This window comes from Dermacentor andersoni, chromosome 1 (genome assembly GCF_023375885.2).
Source record: "Dermacentor andersoni chromosome 1, qqDerAnde1_hic_scaffold, whole genome shotgun sequence".
NCBI lineage: Eukaryota > Metazoa > Arthropoda > Arachnida > Ixodida > Ixodidae > Dermacentor > Dermacentor andersoni.
Genome location: NC_092814.1, coordinates 90,275,341 through 90,294,494, shown reverse-complemented (window position 1 = coordinate 90,294,494; position 19,154 = coordinate 90,275,341). Strand labels below are relative to the sequence as shown.

General features: G+C 44.5%; 1 protein-coding gene across 3 annotated transcripts in view; it reads left to right on the top strand.

Annotated features, from left to right (window-relative positions):
- Arms (Ankyrin repeat-rich membrane spanning) overlaps positions 1-19,154 on the top strand; it is a 114,833-nt gene that overhangs the window by 88,225 nt on the left and 7,454 nt on the right. For all 3 annotated transcript variants that reach the window (XM_050191674.3, XM_050191673.3, XM_055061755.2), the window contains 5 exons: positions 321-610; positions 8,796-9,129; positions 12,549-12,670; positions 13,676-13,789; positions 18,007-18,134. In XM_050191674.3, the coding sequence (XP_050047631.1) occupies positions 321-610; positions 8,796-9,129; positions 12,549-12,670; positions 13,676-13,789; positions 18,007-18,134 (988 nt within the window). The remainder of the gene's footprint in view (positions 1-320; positions 611-8,795; positions 9,130-12,548; positions 12,671-13,675; positions 13,790-18,006; positions 18,135-19,154) is intronic.

Below are 19,154 nucleotides of genomic sequence, written 5' to 3'. Positions count from 1 at the left end.
GTATCATAGTAGTTTTATAACTAGCTTACTGGTTAACCATAGAAGTGTACAACACTGTCCTACATTTATAAAATGAAATTGGCTTTGGATTGTCTCTGCATTTACAATTTTCCTCATATGGAGACTGCAAAGCTAAATAAAATATACTGTGTGCGTGTGCCCACGCACACACACGCACGCACGCACACAGTGCAAATCAAGAACACATATGCATCCTGTAGCCTTTTGTTATATGTCATGAATCTTATTAATCTTATTCTATTGTTTCTTGCATTTGTGTGTTTGCCTTTAACATTCATTCTACACTCATGCTCTTACAGAGCGGTATCAATCCCAGTCTGAAAGTGATAGACTTATTCACAAGTGTGGATCTGGGCCATTTGTGCCGCCAGCGCCACCACTGGGTCCAGTAGGCATGATGGGCCCAACAGGCACGCCATGGACTCCATTGAAAGCCGAACTGTTGTACCCACAAGCTCCATCAACACCTGTGATGTCTTCAGAGCCTTACCAGCAGCAACCATACCATGTATGGTGGTCAGTTGGCTCACCTGGAACGTCTAGCACAATGCCTGTGGCACCGATAACACCTTTAGTACGTGTTTGGAATGTAAGTCACCCACTCCCACTTAATTTTTCATATTCCCCTTCGTGCAAAACTCCTAATATTTTTTGTGAACCTCAACTCAACTGGCATTTGTTTTCCTAAGTCCATTCATGTCTTCCTGAAACAGACCATTCTGTAAGGACATGCTCACCTTCATTCATTCATCGTAAAAAGTATAGTGGCAAATTCAAATATCACTTTGTCTGCAGCAAATGTCTGTACTAATGCTAAATGTTTTATTAAATCGCTTTAGCAATGACTGCATTGACATTCAGGCAATTTATTGCCTCAAAGCTGCCTGACTTGCTGTTTGCAATGGATATAAAATAAGCTAGGAACAAATATTTTCGCACTACTGCCCTCTTGTGTGCTAGAATTCCTCGAGTCCATCCCTGTTCAACATTACCTCACGATGCTCATAAGCTGCTTCTAAAATATGCACCTTTTTGCCCTCAAGGTAAACACCAAGCGTGCGGCAAGGTACCTTGCGGTATTTGTGCTTAAAAAAACATTTAAGAATGTTTGTCTTGGCATATGCAGACACTTTTTAAGGCACTCAAGCATTTTTATTTTTTTCATCATTTATGGTGCTGCTACTGATAGCATTATATCAAACAAATGAGCGTAAAATTATTGATGTTGTGTAAACAGCCTGCCTAGTAACAGTCCAGGCGCTTGGAAACAAGGCGGGGGGTAGGTGGGGGGGGGGGGGGTGCAGTGCCCCTTTCCAGCCCGAGGGATTGTCCCTCTAACACAGTAAGTAAGCCTGGGTTTCACATAAGCAACAACAAAAATTCACCGATGATTACGATACTCCCAATGCGAAATTTGACCGCGGCTCTGTACATGTTTCCATTTCGTGATATATTGGCTGGTGCAGACAACCTGTCTGTTGTGGCAGATTGCAGACGGAGCAAAGTGTGGCGCGACTGCCTCGCTAATTGGGAGATCGCAAAAAGCAGTGCGTGGGTGACGCATGGGCGCGATACATAGCAGCCTCCCCTGACAGACCTCCACTCATGCAGCACTTTGTTTCCATGTATGTTATTGGTGGCGTCATCGGTGGACATATGACACACGCTACTCTGGTGCCACCTCTTAGCTATCATCGCCGCAGAGCCCGTCTTGCGTGGCACTATGCTTTTCTTCTCGTGCTCTCGCCATACCCTCCTCTTCCACTTTCCTCCTCACGCTCTCTTCACTATTGCAGTCTTTAATCCCCTGCTGCACTCTCCATTTGCTCTTTCATCATTCGTTGCGCTCCTTCACTCAGTTATGAAGGATGCCGACACCGACGCTCGCCACAGCAGCTCGCCTGAGCTGCGCTCTAAAGAATATGTATGCAAGGATAAATTCAGCACTGCCTGCTGGCCCCATACTCAAAATTCACTTCCAAAGCTCCCGTAGCTGTCCATATTCTGTTCCAATTTTATGGACCTTTCTTCATTTACAAATTATGAGGTAGTCATAAATCTATCTCTTGTAGCATATTAAATTTTTTTAAAGAAATATTTTTCCAACATCAACTGAACATTCGAAACATGTAAAAAAATATGTGAGAGCTAGTTCTATCTAAATTTGGCCCTTTCCATACCAAATTTTTTCTGGAAAACCACACAAATCTTAAAAAGTATTTCATGAGCACTTCATTGTGAACAGCTTTTGTTATTGCAATATCAAAAGTTTGTTTGTTATTTTCTGTAGTTTATTACCTTCAAATTTTTTTATGCTTTTGAGTTCCAGATAGGCATGGCCGCAGAAAAAGTATGTGAGGCTTGATGTTTCTTTGAGCATAAGTCAAGTGTGCCTTTGTTGTCCTTTATGTGACATGTCATCCCAGGCGCTATGAGGAAGTGACGTAGACGGCAAAGTGTATGCATTGAGCCACATCCACACAACAGATTGCCAAGGGCTCTAACTGTTAGCTACAATAATTAGAACATGGTTGAAGCTACGAGCACAACTCAGTAGAGCTTTCCAGGTCTGTTTCCTTTTTTTTTTCTAAAGAAACACCCAAAAACATCACAATTCTGGCATTGAAAAGGGCAGCTGTCATTACCACATTCATTTTCCAGGCTGCCATATTTAAGACCCAGGGCAGTAAGACTTCCACTATTTTTCCACCAACCACTGTTATAAAAAATGTTATAAAAAATCTGTTATCTGGAAAACTTGTGCCCTCTAGTAGTAGCGCAGCATTTACGTCAAAATTATAAAACCACTGCCACTTGTCTGTGGCACTCAGTAGTGTCGTATCTCTCTGGATGAAGGTTCATCCCTAGCGCTGCCACCAGTTGTTGGATCTGGAGGACAATCCCAATGGCTGTCCCCCAGATTTTTGGACCTTGCCGTTGGGTGCGGGAGTTGGCCGAGTTTGAGGAGGACGTCGGGATGAAAACTGGAGGTTTATTTACATTATTTACAGTGAGAGTACAAAGAAATTAACAGTCATCAAGTCATTACGGGCCGGCAGCAACTCGGACGCTACGGCCCGTGGCAAGAAGCTCGAAAGAGATGAATGAAGGAATGCTCTCGTGCTGCTCCCGGTCTCTGGCTTTTAAGCCCTTCGGTGCCAATCGGCGAGCCCGCCCAGGTGACACCATTTTCGGCAAATGGTAGGCGCCCGTGCGATTGTGTCACACACGGCGCACAGGGTCGCTCCTTGGGCCCCAATTGTCCCCAGCGCTTACTTCTCTCTGCGGTATTGCCATTCTGACTTGCAAGCGCCGTCACAAAGGCGGATGGCGGCGACGTTTTAGTACTACAAAGCAGCTTTGCTTGGGTCCTGCGTTACCTGGAACCATGCCAGGCTCCCGCTACACTTTCGGGAGGAGTCAAGCAGTGAATAGCTCCGCCTGCGGCGCACGAGGTGGGGGACGCCAACTTGTTTGCACGTGCCGCGCCTCGGGAACGGGGTAGATGTGCTTCTGCGCTCCTTAATTAGCTGTGACACGATTCGATGTGGTCTGGTGAACTCGAAGTAGGCTCAGGAAAAGGTCCCGTATGTAACAGCTCCTCCTTGCCCCGGAAGTTCGGAATGGCTGGTGAAATCAATTCGCTGGCCATGAGGAACACTGAAAGAACCTGCAGGGTACTGGTGTTGAGCCTCGTTTGACGAACTTCGGGATCCTGGGCCCTGGAGAACGTACGTCAAACAAACAAAACAACACAGCGCTGCACCACGTGTAAGCGCAGGCTCTTCACCCCTGACTCGCCAGGCTGTTACTGAGTCAAAATGAACCCTGATCTTTTATTTCCCCAATTTTGACAAAGCAGTTCCAACCACCTTTCTAAACTGCTATCCATTTCTCCCCGAATGCCGACAAGGCCAGAGTGACATTGTTGCTGCAAAACAAAGGGCCGTTGTTGCTGCAAACAACAAATGAAAACAGCCGAACATAACTTAAGTGGCCTAACTACACGAACAGCATGTTTCCAACCTATTGCAGTGGCGTACTTATCGCACGTATTGGGGCCACTGAACAGTCCGGTCAACTCTACAAGTACGTGATCACAAGCGTGCTAGCTTTGTGGTCCGTATTCCGAACCCATATTTGCGTCGTAGGTAAACGGTTCATTACGCTTACTCACGTTTCTTCCTCTTGTCCATACAGGACACGTACCTTAAACGAACAATAGAACTTGCGTAACTTACGCACTGCGCAGAACCCTTAAAAAAATGCATCTGCTAATAACTCGTTCCACGCACGCTCACTAGAGAAGTCAGAATACGGCTGCCCTCAACACACACGAGCAACCCAGTCAAAAATCTGCTTCCTTCCGTCCGCACAGGGCGCGCGCTAAAGGAACTACGAACTCTTAGTGAAAATCACGCACTTACTGAAAACCTACGCGCTTAACCTTAGAAAAGGAAAAGAAAAACATAAAAAAAGGTTAACTAATACACACGCACGTTACCATAGGCCTCTCGCCGATAACCTTGACACTCAGGTTACTGACACACACACAAAAAAAGCCTATATACTGATTAATGAACAACTCGCGAAACTACATGTTTACATAAAACACATCTTTCCAATCTCGGAGCTTCTCGAACAAAAACACAAACAAAGCTCATACTTTTACATATTGAAAGAAACTGTAGCCTCAAATCGCGAAAATTTTCAAAATGTTCAAAAAAAATAAAACAAAACAACATGCTTTCCTTCTGCGGAAGCTCTCCTGGCCTCCAGTTTCAATTACTTACGACTGACTCATACTTTTGAGCCGCACTCGAGGTGGTCGCGGTTCGAAAGCTATTCTGGCTACCCAGGAACAACAAAAGGGCTGACTCACTATCAGCTCCTCCAAGAGGTTACAGTCTAATGCCAATTTGCATCCTGGCGCCCGCCTTTCATTACGAACTCGATTGACCGCGTTGCTACTCCCTATCACCTCGTTTCGTCTTGCCACCTTGCGCTCCCTCGCCCTACATGCTGAACTTCGAAAAGAATGACGGAACGACGAGGAATTTAACTACCCCGTGCCCTTTGTCCGCGTCCGTGCAGAACATGCTTCTCGGTCTCCTTTTGACCGGTGGCTCGAATGTTTATGATGCGTCAACATCGTCAACGACGACCGCACCTTTCTTTTCCTTGCGCCCTGGCCTTTTGCGTCTTTCGCCGTCTTTGGCTGCACTACATTAGCCACCGCATTCCGACCTTTAGTGCGCTTTCTTCTACGGCGCTTTCTCTTTGATCTCACTTTCATGTCGCCTTCTCGTGCCTCGTGCTGGCTGGTACACATTTCGTCGGCCCGGATCGGTCTCTTACCCTCACAGTCTGAATGATCCTTAACTAAATCATCCCTCTCTTGGCTACCTAGACTGGCGGAGAGCTGCACCGATCCCTGAACAATGCAGTGGTCTTTCCTTGAGCTATGGAGCTCGCAATCCTGAGAACTGCCCTCAACTCCATCGTCCAGCTCGCACATCACTTCGGCACGCAGATCTGACTCGACATGGGTGCTCGTGTCTGTCGGGTCAACAGTACCCTGTACCTCGCTAACGACCTCGATAGCATGAGATGCGACGCACACGCGCGGTAACTGTGCCAATTTGTTCGCAGCTGGCCTAGCTGTCTCTAAAGTCCTCTGTTGGCACAGCACCTCGTCGCTCTCACTCTGGCCTTTAACGGCCTCTGTTGCCACTAAGGCATCGTTAGCGGCTAGTCCTTTCCGTTCACCTATGAATGTGCAGCCAATCTCACAGGCACTACTCTTCTCGTTGGCTTTTGGCGAAAATCCACTAGATACTTCCTCATTCTTTTGCTCTGTACTGTCTACAGAATTTTCAGACAGGCATTGTCTTTGTTCCTTTAACTGCTCGAAATATTGTAGCTGGTTGATCAATGCTGCCTTCTCTCTCTCGTACTTTTGCTCACACTCACACTTACGTTGTTGATACTCACGTTCACGTTCATTCTCACGTTCTTGACGCTCACGCTGACGTTCTTGACGCTCACACCTAAGAGTAAGTTCTTGAAGCTCACGCTTCCGTTCATTCTCGCGTTCTTGACGCTTACGCTCACTCTTACGTTCATGACGCTCACTCTTACGTTCACGACGCTCACGCTCCCATGGTTCTTGTATCAGCTCCCAAGCAATCTCAATGCTTTTATCATCATTGCCACTATCTTGAATCGCCTTTATGATAGCTGGCTTTTTCATCTGTTCGTCTGCCTCAACTCCCAAGTCGTCGCACACCAACAACAAATCTAACCTCGTCAACCTTCTAAGATCCATGGCTCTGCCCCAACTGGTGGTTAGAACTGTTTTCCTTAATTAATTTGTGCAAACACAATATGCAACAAATTCCCGATTCCTAGAACTATCAAAATAAACACAACATTTGAAGTCTGGCGAATCAAAAGGAAGAAAACCACACGCTCACTTACGGTTGCAGCACCCTGCCATCTGGTTCATTGGTCCGCTGTTCCCGGTTCCTCAGGACTCTCTGGGTCGAAGGCTCGCTCTTCTTCGTTGTCCCCAGTTTCTTAGGACTTCTCTCGACGAAGGCTCTCTCTTCTTTGCTGTTCCCGGTTCCTCTCGATTTCTTTCGATGAAGGTTCATCCGTAGCGCTGCCACCAGTTGTTGTATCTCTCTGGACGAAGGTTCATCCCACCGCTGCCACCAGTTGTTGTATCTCTCTGGACGAAGGTTCATCCCTAGCGCTGCCACCAGTTGTTGGATCTGGAGGACAATCCCAATTGCTGTCCCCCAGATTTTTGGACCTTGCCGTTGGGTGCAGGAGTTGGCCGAGGTTGAGGAGGACGTCGGGATGAAAATTGGAGGTTTATTTACATTTACAGTGGGAGTACAAAGAAATTAACAGTCATAAAGTCATTACGGGCTGGCAGCAACTCGGACGCTGCGGCCCGTGGCAAAAGAAGCTCGAAAGAGATGAATGAAGGAATGCTCTCTTGCTGCTCCCGGTCTCTGGCTTTTAAGCCCTTTGGTGTCTCGAAGTTACGTCACGTTCGGCCAATCGGCGAGCCCGCTCAGGTGGCATCATTTTCGGCCAATCGGCGAGCCCGCCTGCCAATTTCGGCAAATGGTAGGCACCCGTGCGATTGTGTCACACGTGGCGCACAGGGTCGCTCCTTGGGCCCCAATTGTCCCCAGCGCTTCTCTCTGCAGTATTGCCATTCTGACTTGCAAGCGCTATCACAAAGGCGGACGGGGGCGACGTTTCAGTACTACAAAGCAGCTTTGCTCGGGTCCTGCATTACCTGGAACCATGCCAGGCTCCCGCTACACTTTCGGGAAGAGTCAAGCAGTGAATAGCTCCACCTGCGGCGCACGAGGTGGGGGACGCCAACTCGTTTGCACGTTCCGCGCCTCGGGAACGGGGTAGGTGTGCTTCTGCGCTCCTTAATTAGCTGTGACGCTATTCGATGTGGTCTGGTGAACTCGAAGTAGACTCAGGAAAAGGTCCCGTATCTAACAGTAGGCAAAGGAAATCCCTGGATGATTGAGACTGGTGTTTTTGATGTTTTAGGTAAAGGAACAATTTTTGCAAATTCCAATCGCTGGGAAACTCAGCTTGAAAAAAGATCTCTGAAAAATAATGCACAAAAACTGAGAGCACCATTCAGCATACCTCACAAGAAATGCGTTAGGTAGGCCATGTATACCAGATGACTTTTTTGGATCGATATTAAGTAACAGCGACAAGATTCCTTCCTCAGATGTCGAGATGTCACTTATTGGTGAAATATCATGAGCTGTTTTAGGGCATGGCCTTCTACCATCATCATCGGTAAACACTGAACAAAAGAATGCATTAAATGATTCCACAAATACTTCTTTGTTCGTAACAATAGCACCATTTATACACATATTAAGGAAACTCTTCTTTCTAGGAGAAAAGTGCTGCCAGAATTTCGCTGGGGAAGAAAGTAAAAAGTTCTCTAAAGTAACGTTATAATAATATTCTTTTGCTTTTTTTATACTGTCTTTGAACTCTTTGCGCACGACACTAAGTTTATGCATGCATGACGGGGATGGGTTCTGAAGATGTTGTTTTCTTAACTTTTTCGCTTTTCTTCCCAAGTGAACCATTGGCATAGTAATCCACATAACCGCGATTGCTATGTGATGTCGCCTCGCGGCTCCGAATGGCTGAAGTTTCATCGGGTTTGCGGTGAAATGGGGATCGGGAATTGCCGCATAGCACCCCAAATCTTCTAATTAACCGGGTTGGCCTAGGCAGCCTGTTCGAATTATCCGGTCAAATTTACATTGGAAAATACAGGACTGCAGAAAACCTTTGAGTTATCTGGGATTTCGAATTAACTGAGTTCGAATTAACAAGGTTTTATTGTATCTTCCTTTCATAGCGGTATCATGCCGTTTGTTTGTACTACTTTGTAAGGTTCTGTGACAAGGCTGTCTTTTCCGCATTGGAAACATATTCATTGAGTAAAGTCATTTATGCTTTCTGCAAGTGGAAACGTTTGTTTATTCATTTGCATTGTGTTATTTATAATTTCAAGGTAGGAATCCTGATGCATGTAATTTTTGGGGCATGGGATATAAACTCGAGGCAATTTTTCTTATCCTTGGTATGGTTCAGTGGTGATGTGTCTTGTAACCATAAGTTATGGTTAAGCCAGATCTGCAGTTAAGGTTCATCTTTCACAGAGACATTGCATTGTGAGTATGAGCATTGTTTTCTTTTTCTTCTAGGAACCATTTACTGGCAAGCTAAGCTCCCTGTCTGTAGAGGGCGTGTCAAACTTTCTTGAAGGCCTTGAGGGTATTGACAAGTCACGCGTGCCTGACTATCAAAGCACACTGACACGACACAACATTCATGGACAAGTTCTGTTGACATGCAATATCTCTGAACTGCGGGATGTGCTCTCTATGACCTTTGGTGACTGGGAAATCTTCAAGATGGCTATCTTGTCTTTACGTGAACAAGAGTTTCAACGTACGCAGCCTACTACTTCAGCAGAAGACTTTCCTCCCATGCCCTTTGCCCGAGATCGTACACACTCCATATCTGCAACAGCTCCAGGTGAGCTTCCTTTATAGGCATGGTGGGCTAGCACTAATACTTTGTCACCTCTCCATTTCAATTTGTGTATACTAATAAAGGCTAATGCAAGAGCTATGTTTCTTGCATTGGTGTGCCAGTATATACAATCAGGAAATAAATCCAAAGCACTCTGCACAGCACTGAAAACTAATTTTACATCCTTTGCAGCCTGTCTAGTCCGACAACGATAATCTTTGTCAATCTTATGTGCACTCCTCTTATTTAAGGTGGCGGTCCCACCCCAGCAGCACGTGCCCTCCATTTTCAGTACTCTTGGAGAAACCGTGGTGACTGTTTTACTTGGGATATAAAGTTGTCATATATACCATTAAAGAGCTTAGTCCTTGTAGATTCTAAATACATATTATAAACAAGTGGATTTGTATGATTTAGAAATGAATCTCCAAGAACAAGCATGAGATACACAGTTTTTGTTAACCATGTCTCAGTTGAGACCATATTTAGAAGAAACTACCACACTTAGTGCATTGTGGCTTGCTCTGTAGCTTTAGAACATATTTATCTATTTCCGAGATGGTGCAAAACAACGTTGAATTTTTGCTTTTTGGCTAATTTGGTTCTGAAGATTGCCAAATATAGCAACTTCTGCTTTAAAAACTACGCGCTAGAAGAAGCTATATATAAAAGAAACATACATTGAGACTCCAATGTATCTGTATCTTTTATGTCAGCTTCCCTTCGTCCTGTCTTTGTATGCTGAATTTCTGTTCCACCTGTAGATAATAGACGATTAGGCGTTGATGAGCACATTCAAGTACCCGTGTTCGCCCTCCTCATAGGGTAAGAAAACCTGCAACCTTTACTGGGTTCTGTGGAAATAATGAGATAGTGGATGTTCTGCCATAATGAGGAAAGGTGCACGCTGTAGCACTCGATGTGCAGTAAGACAAGAGACTCTAGAGAACGAAATGCACCCCATTCACATCACATGGAGTCGACAACTGGCCTGACAGGATCCGACAAATAATGCAGGATCCGAAATACAGCATTATTAGGTATGCTGTCCCGTTCATGTGTTTGTTTTGCCCAATACCATGCGATTTGGAGAAAGTGTGACAAAGAATGTCCTTATTTGCTTTCATTATCATTGCTTTTCTGTACTGCTATTTGCTGTAGCATTTTTTTTGTGTCCTTGAAGTAACCTATGAATGAAATAGAGTGAAAACATTATATCATATATCAATAAAGAAGACAAACGTCTGCTTTAGCAAAGCTTTCAAAAGAAAAAAAAAAAGATAAAAAAAACGGAAGAAAGCAGTAATAGCTAAATTTGCTCTACAAGAATTCGCTTTTTGATGAGATACATTCAAATTTTCAACATGTACGAGAACAGCATCCGCTAGTGAACAGCAGATGAAAGTGCACATGCGGGCTTGTGTCCACGGCCTGCATACCCGACGAAACTACATGTCGTTTGGAACAGGACAGCTCTGGCCACGCAACGCGAGAGTTACTACTGCAATCACCTCTGTCCGCGCAGCTCATTAGAGCCTGTGCAGCTTTCTGGACATGTTGTGGCTTTAAACCTGGCTGTACCACGTGTGTACATATTAGAAAACTTGGCGATGACAGCATGGCCAGTGCATAACATTGCACATCATTTGTGAATCATTCAAACACTGTATACAGCCCCTCTTCCCCTTGTTGCTCAATCACTTTCCCTCCGGTCTACTATATACCCTATCTGCCTGCTGGCCGATGTTCAGCTGTCAGCCATCCACATGGTCAGGCTAGCAGAACTCCCCTCTGCCTTTTGTTCTCACAACCACGAATAAAATCCCCGCCTTGTCCTCTGTACATGGTAAATGCGTCGGGACAGTCAAGAAGATGACCGCAAAAACAGAGAAAGGAGGAAAAGAACACAGGACATGGGTGCATTGATCTTTTCGGGGCATGTCTCACTGTCGTGGAGACCCTCAAGTGGACAGACGACCATGCTTTTGTCTTGTGTCATGCTCCTTCATTCTACTTTGGTTCCTAAATAGACACTAATCGACCGGCATTGCAAAGGCTACCTGCAGTAAGCTCCATGGTGAGATGTAATTTGTCATACTATTTTTCAGCTGTATTTGTATTCAAGCCACGCGAAGCAACAGAATGACAATTGGCATGTCAGGCAGCAATCGTTGCACATGGTGTTTGGGTGTGCGGGGTCAGGAGGGAGAGGCGTTTTTTCAGCCAAGGCAGGTCGCCTGTCACCAGGTGCCATGTCTGTGCTTCATCGGCAAAGAGCATTTCTTTTTCAATCATAACTGAGTGGCATCGCCTGGTGGGGGAATCTGAACTACTAGCAAGTTGGCTGCCGTGGTACCACCATCTTAACACCCTGCGCTCACTACTTTCCTATTAGGAAGATTACGGTATACCGAGATGTGTATGCTGTTTCTGACAGGAAAGTACTAGGTGCGCAATGTTCGGTATTTTCTTGTCTAAAATTAATCAATTTTATCAAGAATGCATATTTTTTTATAGTAGATAAATGTTGCTCTGTGTTTATAGCAGCTGCATTCAAAAACATAAGTGATTTTTTTTATCTACTTGGAAGTGTAACATTAATGAATAACCTTTTCATTCATTGATTTGAAGGCCTCTGCTTGAATTATTGAGTTGTAAACCATCTTTCAAGCTGTAAGTCTGCTGATATTTCAATATAATGCCCTTTGTTCTGTTCCCTTTCATGCCTGAGAGCAGAGTCCACAGGATTATTAAAGAGCCCCTTGATGTGCTACAAAAGTAATGCTGCCAAAGTAAAGAAAGAAAAAAATTATTTAGAAAGTTTTTTTTTTCTTCTGTTTAACATTAACAAATAAAGGAACTGCAAAAATTATGGCATGAAGTTGGCATATATAAAGTTGTACAACTTTCTAATCAAAGGAAGGGCTCTTAAATCACTGCGTAATGAGTTGGGTAATTATTCTGATAGGCAATGAAGGAGAATAATAATTTACCATAATTTTCATGGGAAGACTGTTGACATTACAGTTTGTTTTATTTAGAGTTCTTCATGCCTTTGCTAAGATGCTCGACATATGCTAACTGACACATTGCTTGCGCAGTTTGTTGTAGCTTTTCTCAAAATCAAACAGGCCAAGGTGTGTATTGGCAGGCTTTTTGAAAAGCGTGGATCTTGTGATACTCCTCATGCTCCAAAGGTTCATAGTGTAAGACTTTTTACTTTCATTTTCCCGAACTTTGAAACACTAGGGATGCAATAGAAGCTCTAATGCATAACCAAAAATCACTGGTGATCACATATATTGTTGTCTGTGTACTTGTGACACGAGGTGTATATCATATATGAGATATGCTCTGCATGCACATATTACGGAATACAAGCTTCAGTTCTAGCCACTAATCACAGTTGATTTGGCCCCTAGGTGATCATACAGATTCAAAAGCAAAAGATAAAACAAATGATAGTTCAGAGAAGTCAGAAAAGGTGGCCTCTTCACACTCTCAGTCAACTGCAAGACGACCAAACTCGTCACTCGAAAAACAGGCAAGTCTTTGGTGCTGTACTTTTCTTTTTAGGTTCTTCTTTTGTTTTTCTTGTTTCTTTTATGCCATTTTTTTCCTGTGGACAGAAAACCATTTAGAAGGCTCTGCAGCAATGCATTACTCATCAGAAATCAAATAGCTGGCAGGTTTACATGAATACATATATCGCAAGATGTGCATGTTTGCGTCCATGCATATGTGCAGGTGTGCAAAAAATATCAGTATGTCACCATGCTTTGGGTCTTATTTCTAACTATATTCTGAATATAATACAGGATTTATTTATTTTTATTTTTTCAAAGTCACACTTATGAAGTTTAACAAGCTCAATACTGGGTGGCTACACTGGTTGAGGAAGCCAACCTAGCAGTGTCCTATGTAAAGAAGGGATAAAAGCAGGTGACATTAGCACAAAGCGGTCCAACAGCGCAGTCCATGATCATGATGCATGCCTACATGGTTTTATCTGTGCAAACACAGTGGCTCCACTCTAGCATATCATGGTTTAGGCGATTCGTTACCACTATGTGCACCTGCGTGAACCCCTACACATGCATAAGTTGTGCTGTGCGAGGTGCGCATCGCTGTAGTGGATCGTGCATCATACTGTGCCAAAATTTCCTTTTTTTGGGGCCAAGGCTGTGGTCATTTTTGCACACCTTTAGTTGAAGTTATAATCAGAATCTTTTTTTTTTCTCGGTCATCAAAACTACCCCATCACATATTTGTGGTCCCATTGTATTTGCACAAATATAGACCTATTGCATTTCACTATAGCAAACACACATCACCATTCCATGTCCTTTTCTATTTGTGCAGCAAAGTGTAAAAATGTGAAGGCTCTATTAAGTGTTGTGTTGGTATAAAACTTGTGTAGTAGCCGGAAATACTTGTACTTGCTGATGTCTTTCAATGACACTGACATGCACTACAATTATAGAACAGATTATTGCAGAGGGTAGGCACTCACAGTAGCATGTGTCACTGTGTCTTTGCATGTCTGCAGGTGACTATGGAGGAGAGCTTGATTGTTGGTGCCTTGGAGACCCTTAGTGAAGAAGCCATGGAGGATACGCTTGATGAAAGTGTAGCCCCACATGCTGGATTTCACCATTCGCAGGTGGGTCTTGTAATGATTGCTGTATTTTTTTGTCTGATGTTCTTATTCTTATAGCCTTAGATATTGTGGCCTCTACCAGCAGTCCGGTCTTTTGTCAGTGACATGTGCAGTGAAATGGGCTTTTGTATGGCTACATCATCACAACACCTATCCTCACAAATACTACTCAACAGTTAATCTACATGGAACTGCATTTGATAGCCGAGTGGTCTATTGTTTCAGTCCATCTGGCTGAATAAACATACACTTGCCAACTGAAAAGATTCAAAACACAGATTGACGTTTCGGTGCCCAATACGGGTGCCTTGTTCACAATGAACGAATGCATGGTGGTCTTCATTATATACGCGTCGGAAGATGTAATGCGCTTGCGTACAACTCAGGGAGGGGTCCCCGTGTCCAGTTTATCGTGTTAGTAGTAGAAATATATGCAGAATGATTCAAGGAGCAATCGGGATGATAATTTTTTCTCTCTTTCGATGATAGAAGCCGAATGCCAGTTAATACTGTGTCCAGTCTTTTCGTGATGCTCTGCCAGTGTGCTGGAGACCGTGTGTTGTCCTTTGGCTACATCATTGCGATGCTGCTGTAGCCTTCATTTAAAGTTCCCCGTCTCGCCTACGTAGCACGCGTGGCAGTCCTGGCAAGGAATTTTGTAGATGACGCCCGGAAATTTTTCTTTTTCGAGGTGGTCTTTCACTCACACGAGTTGTTGTTTTAGTTTGCTTGAGGGGACGTGGCAGATTTGTACATCATAATCTTTGAAAATTCTTGATATTGACTCGCTCACGCCTCGTGCATAGGGGAGAGACGCCCGTTTTCTTGTTCTTATCGGCCTTACAGGGGCTTCAGCTGCACGCTTTTCTTCAGTCTTTATAAACTGGCCGGGGTAGCCATTGCTGACCAAATCCTGCGTCACTCTCTTCAACTCAGCTCTGCATGCGTCAGTAGTCGAGCATAATCGGAATGCGCGGGTGAACAATGTGGAGGCAACAGATCGTTTTTGTCCAAGGGGATGGGCCGAATCAAAGTGCAGATATTTCCCTGTGTGGGTAGGCTTACAATAAACACTTGTGGAAAGGCCGGATGCAGTGCGCATGACTTCGACGTCAAGGAAGGCCAAGCGACCATTAACTTCTTCAACGGTGAATTCTATTGTGCTTTGGAAAGAGTTCAGGGGCTGCAGAAAAGGTACGACGTCTTCGCGGCGGATAATAGAAAAACAGTCGTCGACATACCGCAGGAACAATTTTGGGGCGGGCTGAAACGTCGTGAGGGCTTTATCTTCGAGGGCTTCCAAAGCAATGTTGGCACAAGACACTGACACCGATGCTCCCATTGCCGTTCCAAACACCTGCCTGTAAAATGATCCATTAAATGAAAAATATGTGTTGCGTAAGCAAAAATCCAAGAGGCAGCACACGTCGTCGACTTCGAATGGGGTGCGCGAAGGCAGCGATGTGTCGTTTTGCAAAGCTGTTCGGCAGCAGTCAACAGCATAATCCACAGGTATGCGTGTGAACATAGACTTAGTGTCAAAGGAAACCATGACGTCTTCGCTGTCTAAAGTCACGTTCCTGACCTTGTCGACAAAACAGCGGAGTCCTTTACGTACGTCGGCGTTCATCCAACGAGGGGTCGGAGCACACCATGAAGGAATTCCACGAGATTTTACTCTACTCTAACGGAGCAGCTAGGCGACTCGACAGAAAAGAGAAAGGTGCCCGGGAAAGAAGTTTTCGTCTCTGCTGGACAAATGTCAGCCCCCTGACAACCAAGCTGGTGTTTGCAACTTGTCGTCACACGTCCTTGATACCGCAGAGCTTCATCTACTAAACCGCGGCCTGAATTTCAACATTGGTACCACGCCAAGTATGCGAAAAATGGCTTGTGCACTTGAGGAGGCAGTACGCCATGTCGAGCCGTCTCTGCAAAACGAAGCACGTACCCGTGCTATTGGGGCTCTTTCAAAGCTTCGTAATGCTAGGACGTCAAGTATCAGCCACCTCGATAAAGTAGCCATGAAAAGACTGCAAAATAACAAAGCCATTGTCATCTTGCCTGCGGACAGGGGAAATGCCCCGGTCGTCATGAATCGGGATGACTATGTTTCGAAGATGATGGAGCATCTCCAGGATCTGACCACGTATTCGAAGGTCAACCGGGACCCCACAAGAAAGACCGAGTCAGAACTTCAGAAGCTACTGACTGACGTTTTCAAGTTTGTGCCTCCCGAAAAGAAGCATCTCTATAACCAGCTGCTGTGCCACAGTGGCTCAGCTCCTGCAATATACGGCCTGCCCAAGGTTCACAAACCTAATGTCCCGCTGCAGCCTATAGTAGACTATACTTGCTCCCCGTTGCACCGTCTCTCTGCCTATCTTCATGGTGTGCTCCGACCCCTCGTTGGACGAACGCTGACGTACGTAAAGGACTCCGCTGTTTTTGTCGACAAGGTCAGGAACGTGACTTTAGACAGCGAAGACGTCATGGTTTCCTTTGACGTTAAGTCTATGTTCACACGCATACCTGTGGATTATGCTGTTCACTGCTGCCGAACAGCTTTGCAAAATGACACATCTCTGCCTTTGCGCACCCCATTCGAAGTCAACGACGTGTGCCGCCTCTTGGATTTTTGCTTACGCAACACATATTTTTCATTTAATGGATCATTTTACAGGCAGGTGTTTGGAACGGCAATGGGAGCATCGGTGTCAGTGTCTTGTGCCAACATTGTTTTGGAAGCCCTTGAAGATAAAGCCCTCACGACGTTTCAGCCCGCTCCAAAATTGTTCCTGCGGTATGTCGACGACTGTTTTTCTATTATCCGCCGCAAAGACGTTGTACCTTTTCTGCAGCACCTGAACTCTTTCCAAAGCACAATAGAATTCACCATTGAAGATGAAGTTAATGGTCGCTTGGCCTTCCTTGACTTCGAAGTCATGTGCACTGCATCCAGCCTTTCCACAAGTGTTTATCGAAAGCCTACCCACACAGGGAAATATCTGCACTTTGATTCGGCCCATCCCCTTGGACAAAAACGATCTGTTGCCTCCACATTGTTCACCTGCGCATTCCGATTATGCTCGACTACTGACGCACGCAGAGCTGAGTTGAAGAGAGTGATGCAGGATTTGGTCAGCAATGGCTACCCCGGCCAGTTTATAAAGACTGAAGAAAAGCGTGCAGTTGAAGCCCCTGTAAGGCCGATAAGAACAAGAAAACAGGCGTCTCTCCCCTATGCACGAGGCGTGAGCGAGTCAATATCAAGAATTTTCAAAGATTATGATCTACAAATCTGCCACGTCCCCTCAAGCAAACTAAAACAACAACTCGTCCGAGTGAAAGACCGCCTCGAAAAAGAAAAATTTCCGGGCGTCATCTACAAAATTCCTTGCCAGGACTGCCATGCGTGCTACGTAGGCGAGAAGGGAAACTTTAAAAGAAGGCTACAGCAGCATCACAATGATGTAGCCAAAGGACACACGGTCTCCAGCACCCTGGCAGAGCATCACGAAAAGACTGGACACAGTATTAACTGGCATTCGGCTTCTATCATCGAAAGAGAGAAAAAATTATCATCCCGATTGCTCCTTGAATCATTCTGCATACACTCTACTACCAACACGATAAACCGGACCCGGGAACCCCTCCCTGAGTTGTACGCAAGCGCATTACGTCTTCCGACGCGTATATAATAAAGACCACCATGCATTCGTTCATTGTGAACAAGGCACCCGTATTGGGCGCTGAAATGTCAATCTGTGTTTTGAATTTTTTCAGTTGGCGAGTGTACGTTTATTCAGCCATGTTCTTTCCTCACCAGACAAGTTTTCGTCAAACCCTAGACTTCAGTCCATCTGTGCCAGTCTCAGAGTTACTTGCATGCTTTAGAAAAAACAGAGTTTTGGTGTTAGGCTGCTGAGCACAAGGTCGTGGGATCGAATCCTGGCCACGGCGGCCACATTTCGTTGGGGGCGAAATGCGAAAACACCTGTGTACTTAGATTTAGGTGCACGTTAAAGAACCCCAGGTGGTCCAAATTTCCGGAGTCCTCCACTACGGCGTGCCTCATAATCAGAAAGTCGTTTTGGCATGTAAAACCCCATAATTTAATTTTTTTAAAAAACAGAGTTTAAGTGGGTGGGCAGAAACTTACTGTAATGTTGAATCTTTGTCATTACAAGAAAAAAATGCCAGCTTTTTGGTTTTGACAGGTGTTGAGCCCAATCTTGTCTGATCCTGGTGAGGGAGAGGAAACAAGTGGGACAACAGTGCGTACAACGGGGGATAATGAGGTTGATGTTGTCTACCTCAAAATGCCTCATGGGTCCCCAAAGTACAAGTGAGTATAGTTGTTTTCTATAATGTGTATGCAAATAATGTATGTATATGTATATGCAAACTAAAATGCTTCTTGTGCGACATGCTGTCACCTGAAAAATAAAAAGAAGAGAAAGAAGCAGTACTGGTGTTCTCACTTCATCCTTATCTCTTGATCATGTTGAGTCAACTAGGCCTTTGATTTTCAAAGCGAGTGTGACTTTTCTAACAAAAGGTTCACTGTCAGTTCCACAAAAGTCTGTGTATAGCTGACATCATGCATTATACTGTAATACAGCTCCCAAGTTTCTGTAATGGAGAAGGCTGTACAAGATGTGCAAAGAAATCTTACAGTACTGATGATCAGCACTGGTCATTGAATGTGGAAAGCTTTGTGTGCCTTGAAAGTATATGCATCTGAAGACTGCAGTCATAAAATTGCTAGGAATGGCTCAACTTTTCAGTCTTGTCATTAAATTGTAACACTGAAAATTGTACATTTTACTACACCCCCCTGCATTGTTATGTTTGTAAAAAAAATGCACTCTGTGCTGTGTACCCTCTGTACATCTTTTTTAAAGACATCAATGGCCAATCAGCAAGCAGTTGCTAATTGAAATGTATCCAGTCTTTTATGTCATAGTCTTTCTCAGGATATTTTAATCGCCACAGCTTAACAATCAGAAATACTTCTTTCTGTGTGACTAAGCATTTATTTAACTTTAGTGCAGACAGAAAAGGAGCATCATTAACAGACTTTTCTGCAAACTTCCTGAATCATCAGTACAATGTACTTGTTGTAGCAACACATAGCACTTTCCACATGGATGAGTCCAGCTCACTAGTCGTTTTTTCTCTCTCTCTCTCTTTTCAATGTGTCTGTTGTATGTGGATGAGTCTACTGGTTCGTGCCTTTTTCAGTCCAATAGACTGGTTTCTTCTTCTTTCTTTCGTCTTCTTTTTTTTTTCTTTGTAGTGTTCATGGCTTTAGGCTTCTTTAAATATTACAAAAAGATCTAGGAAGATTCATAGATTCCATTTA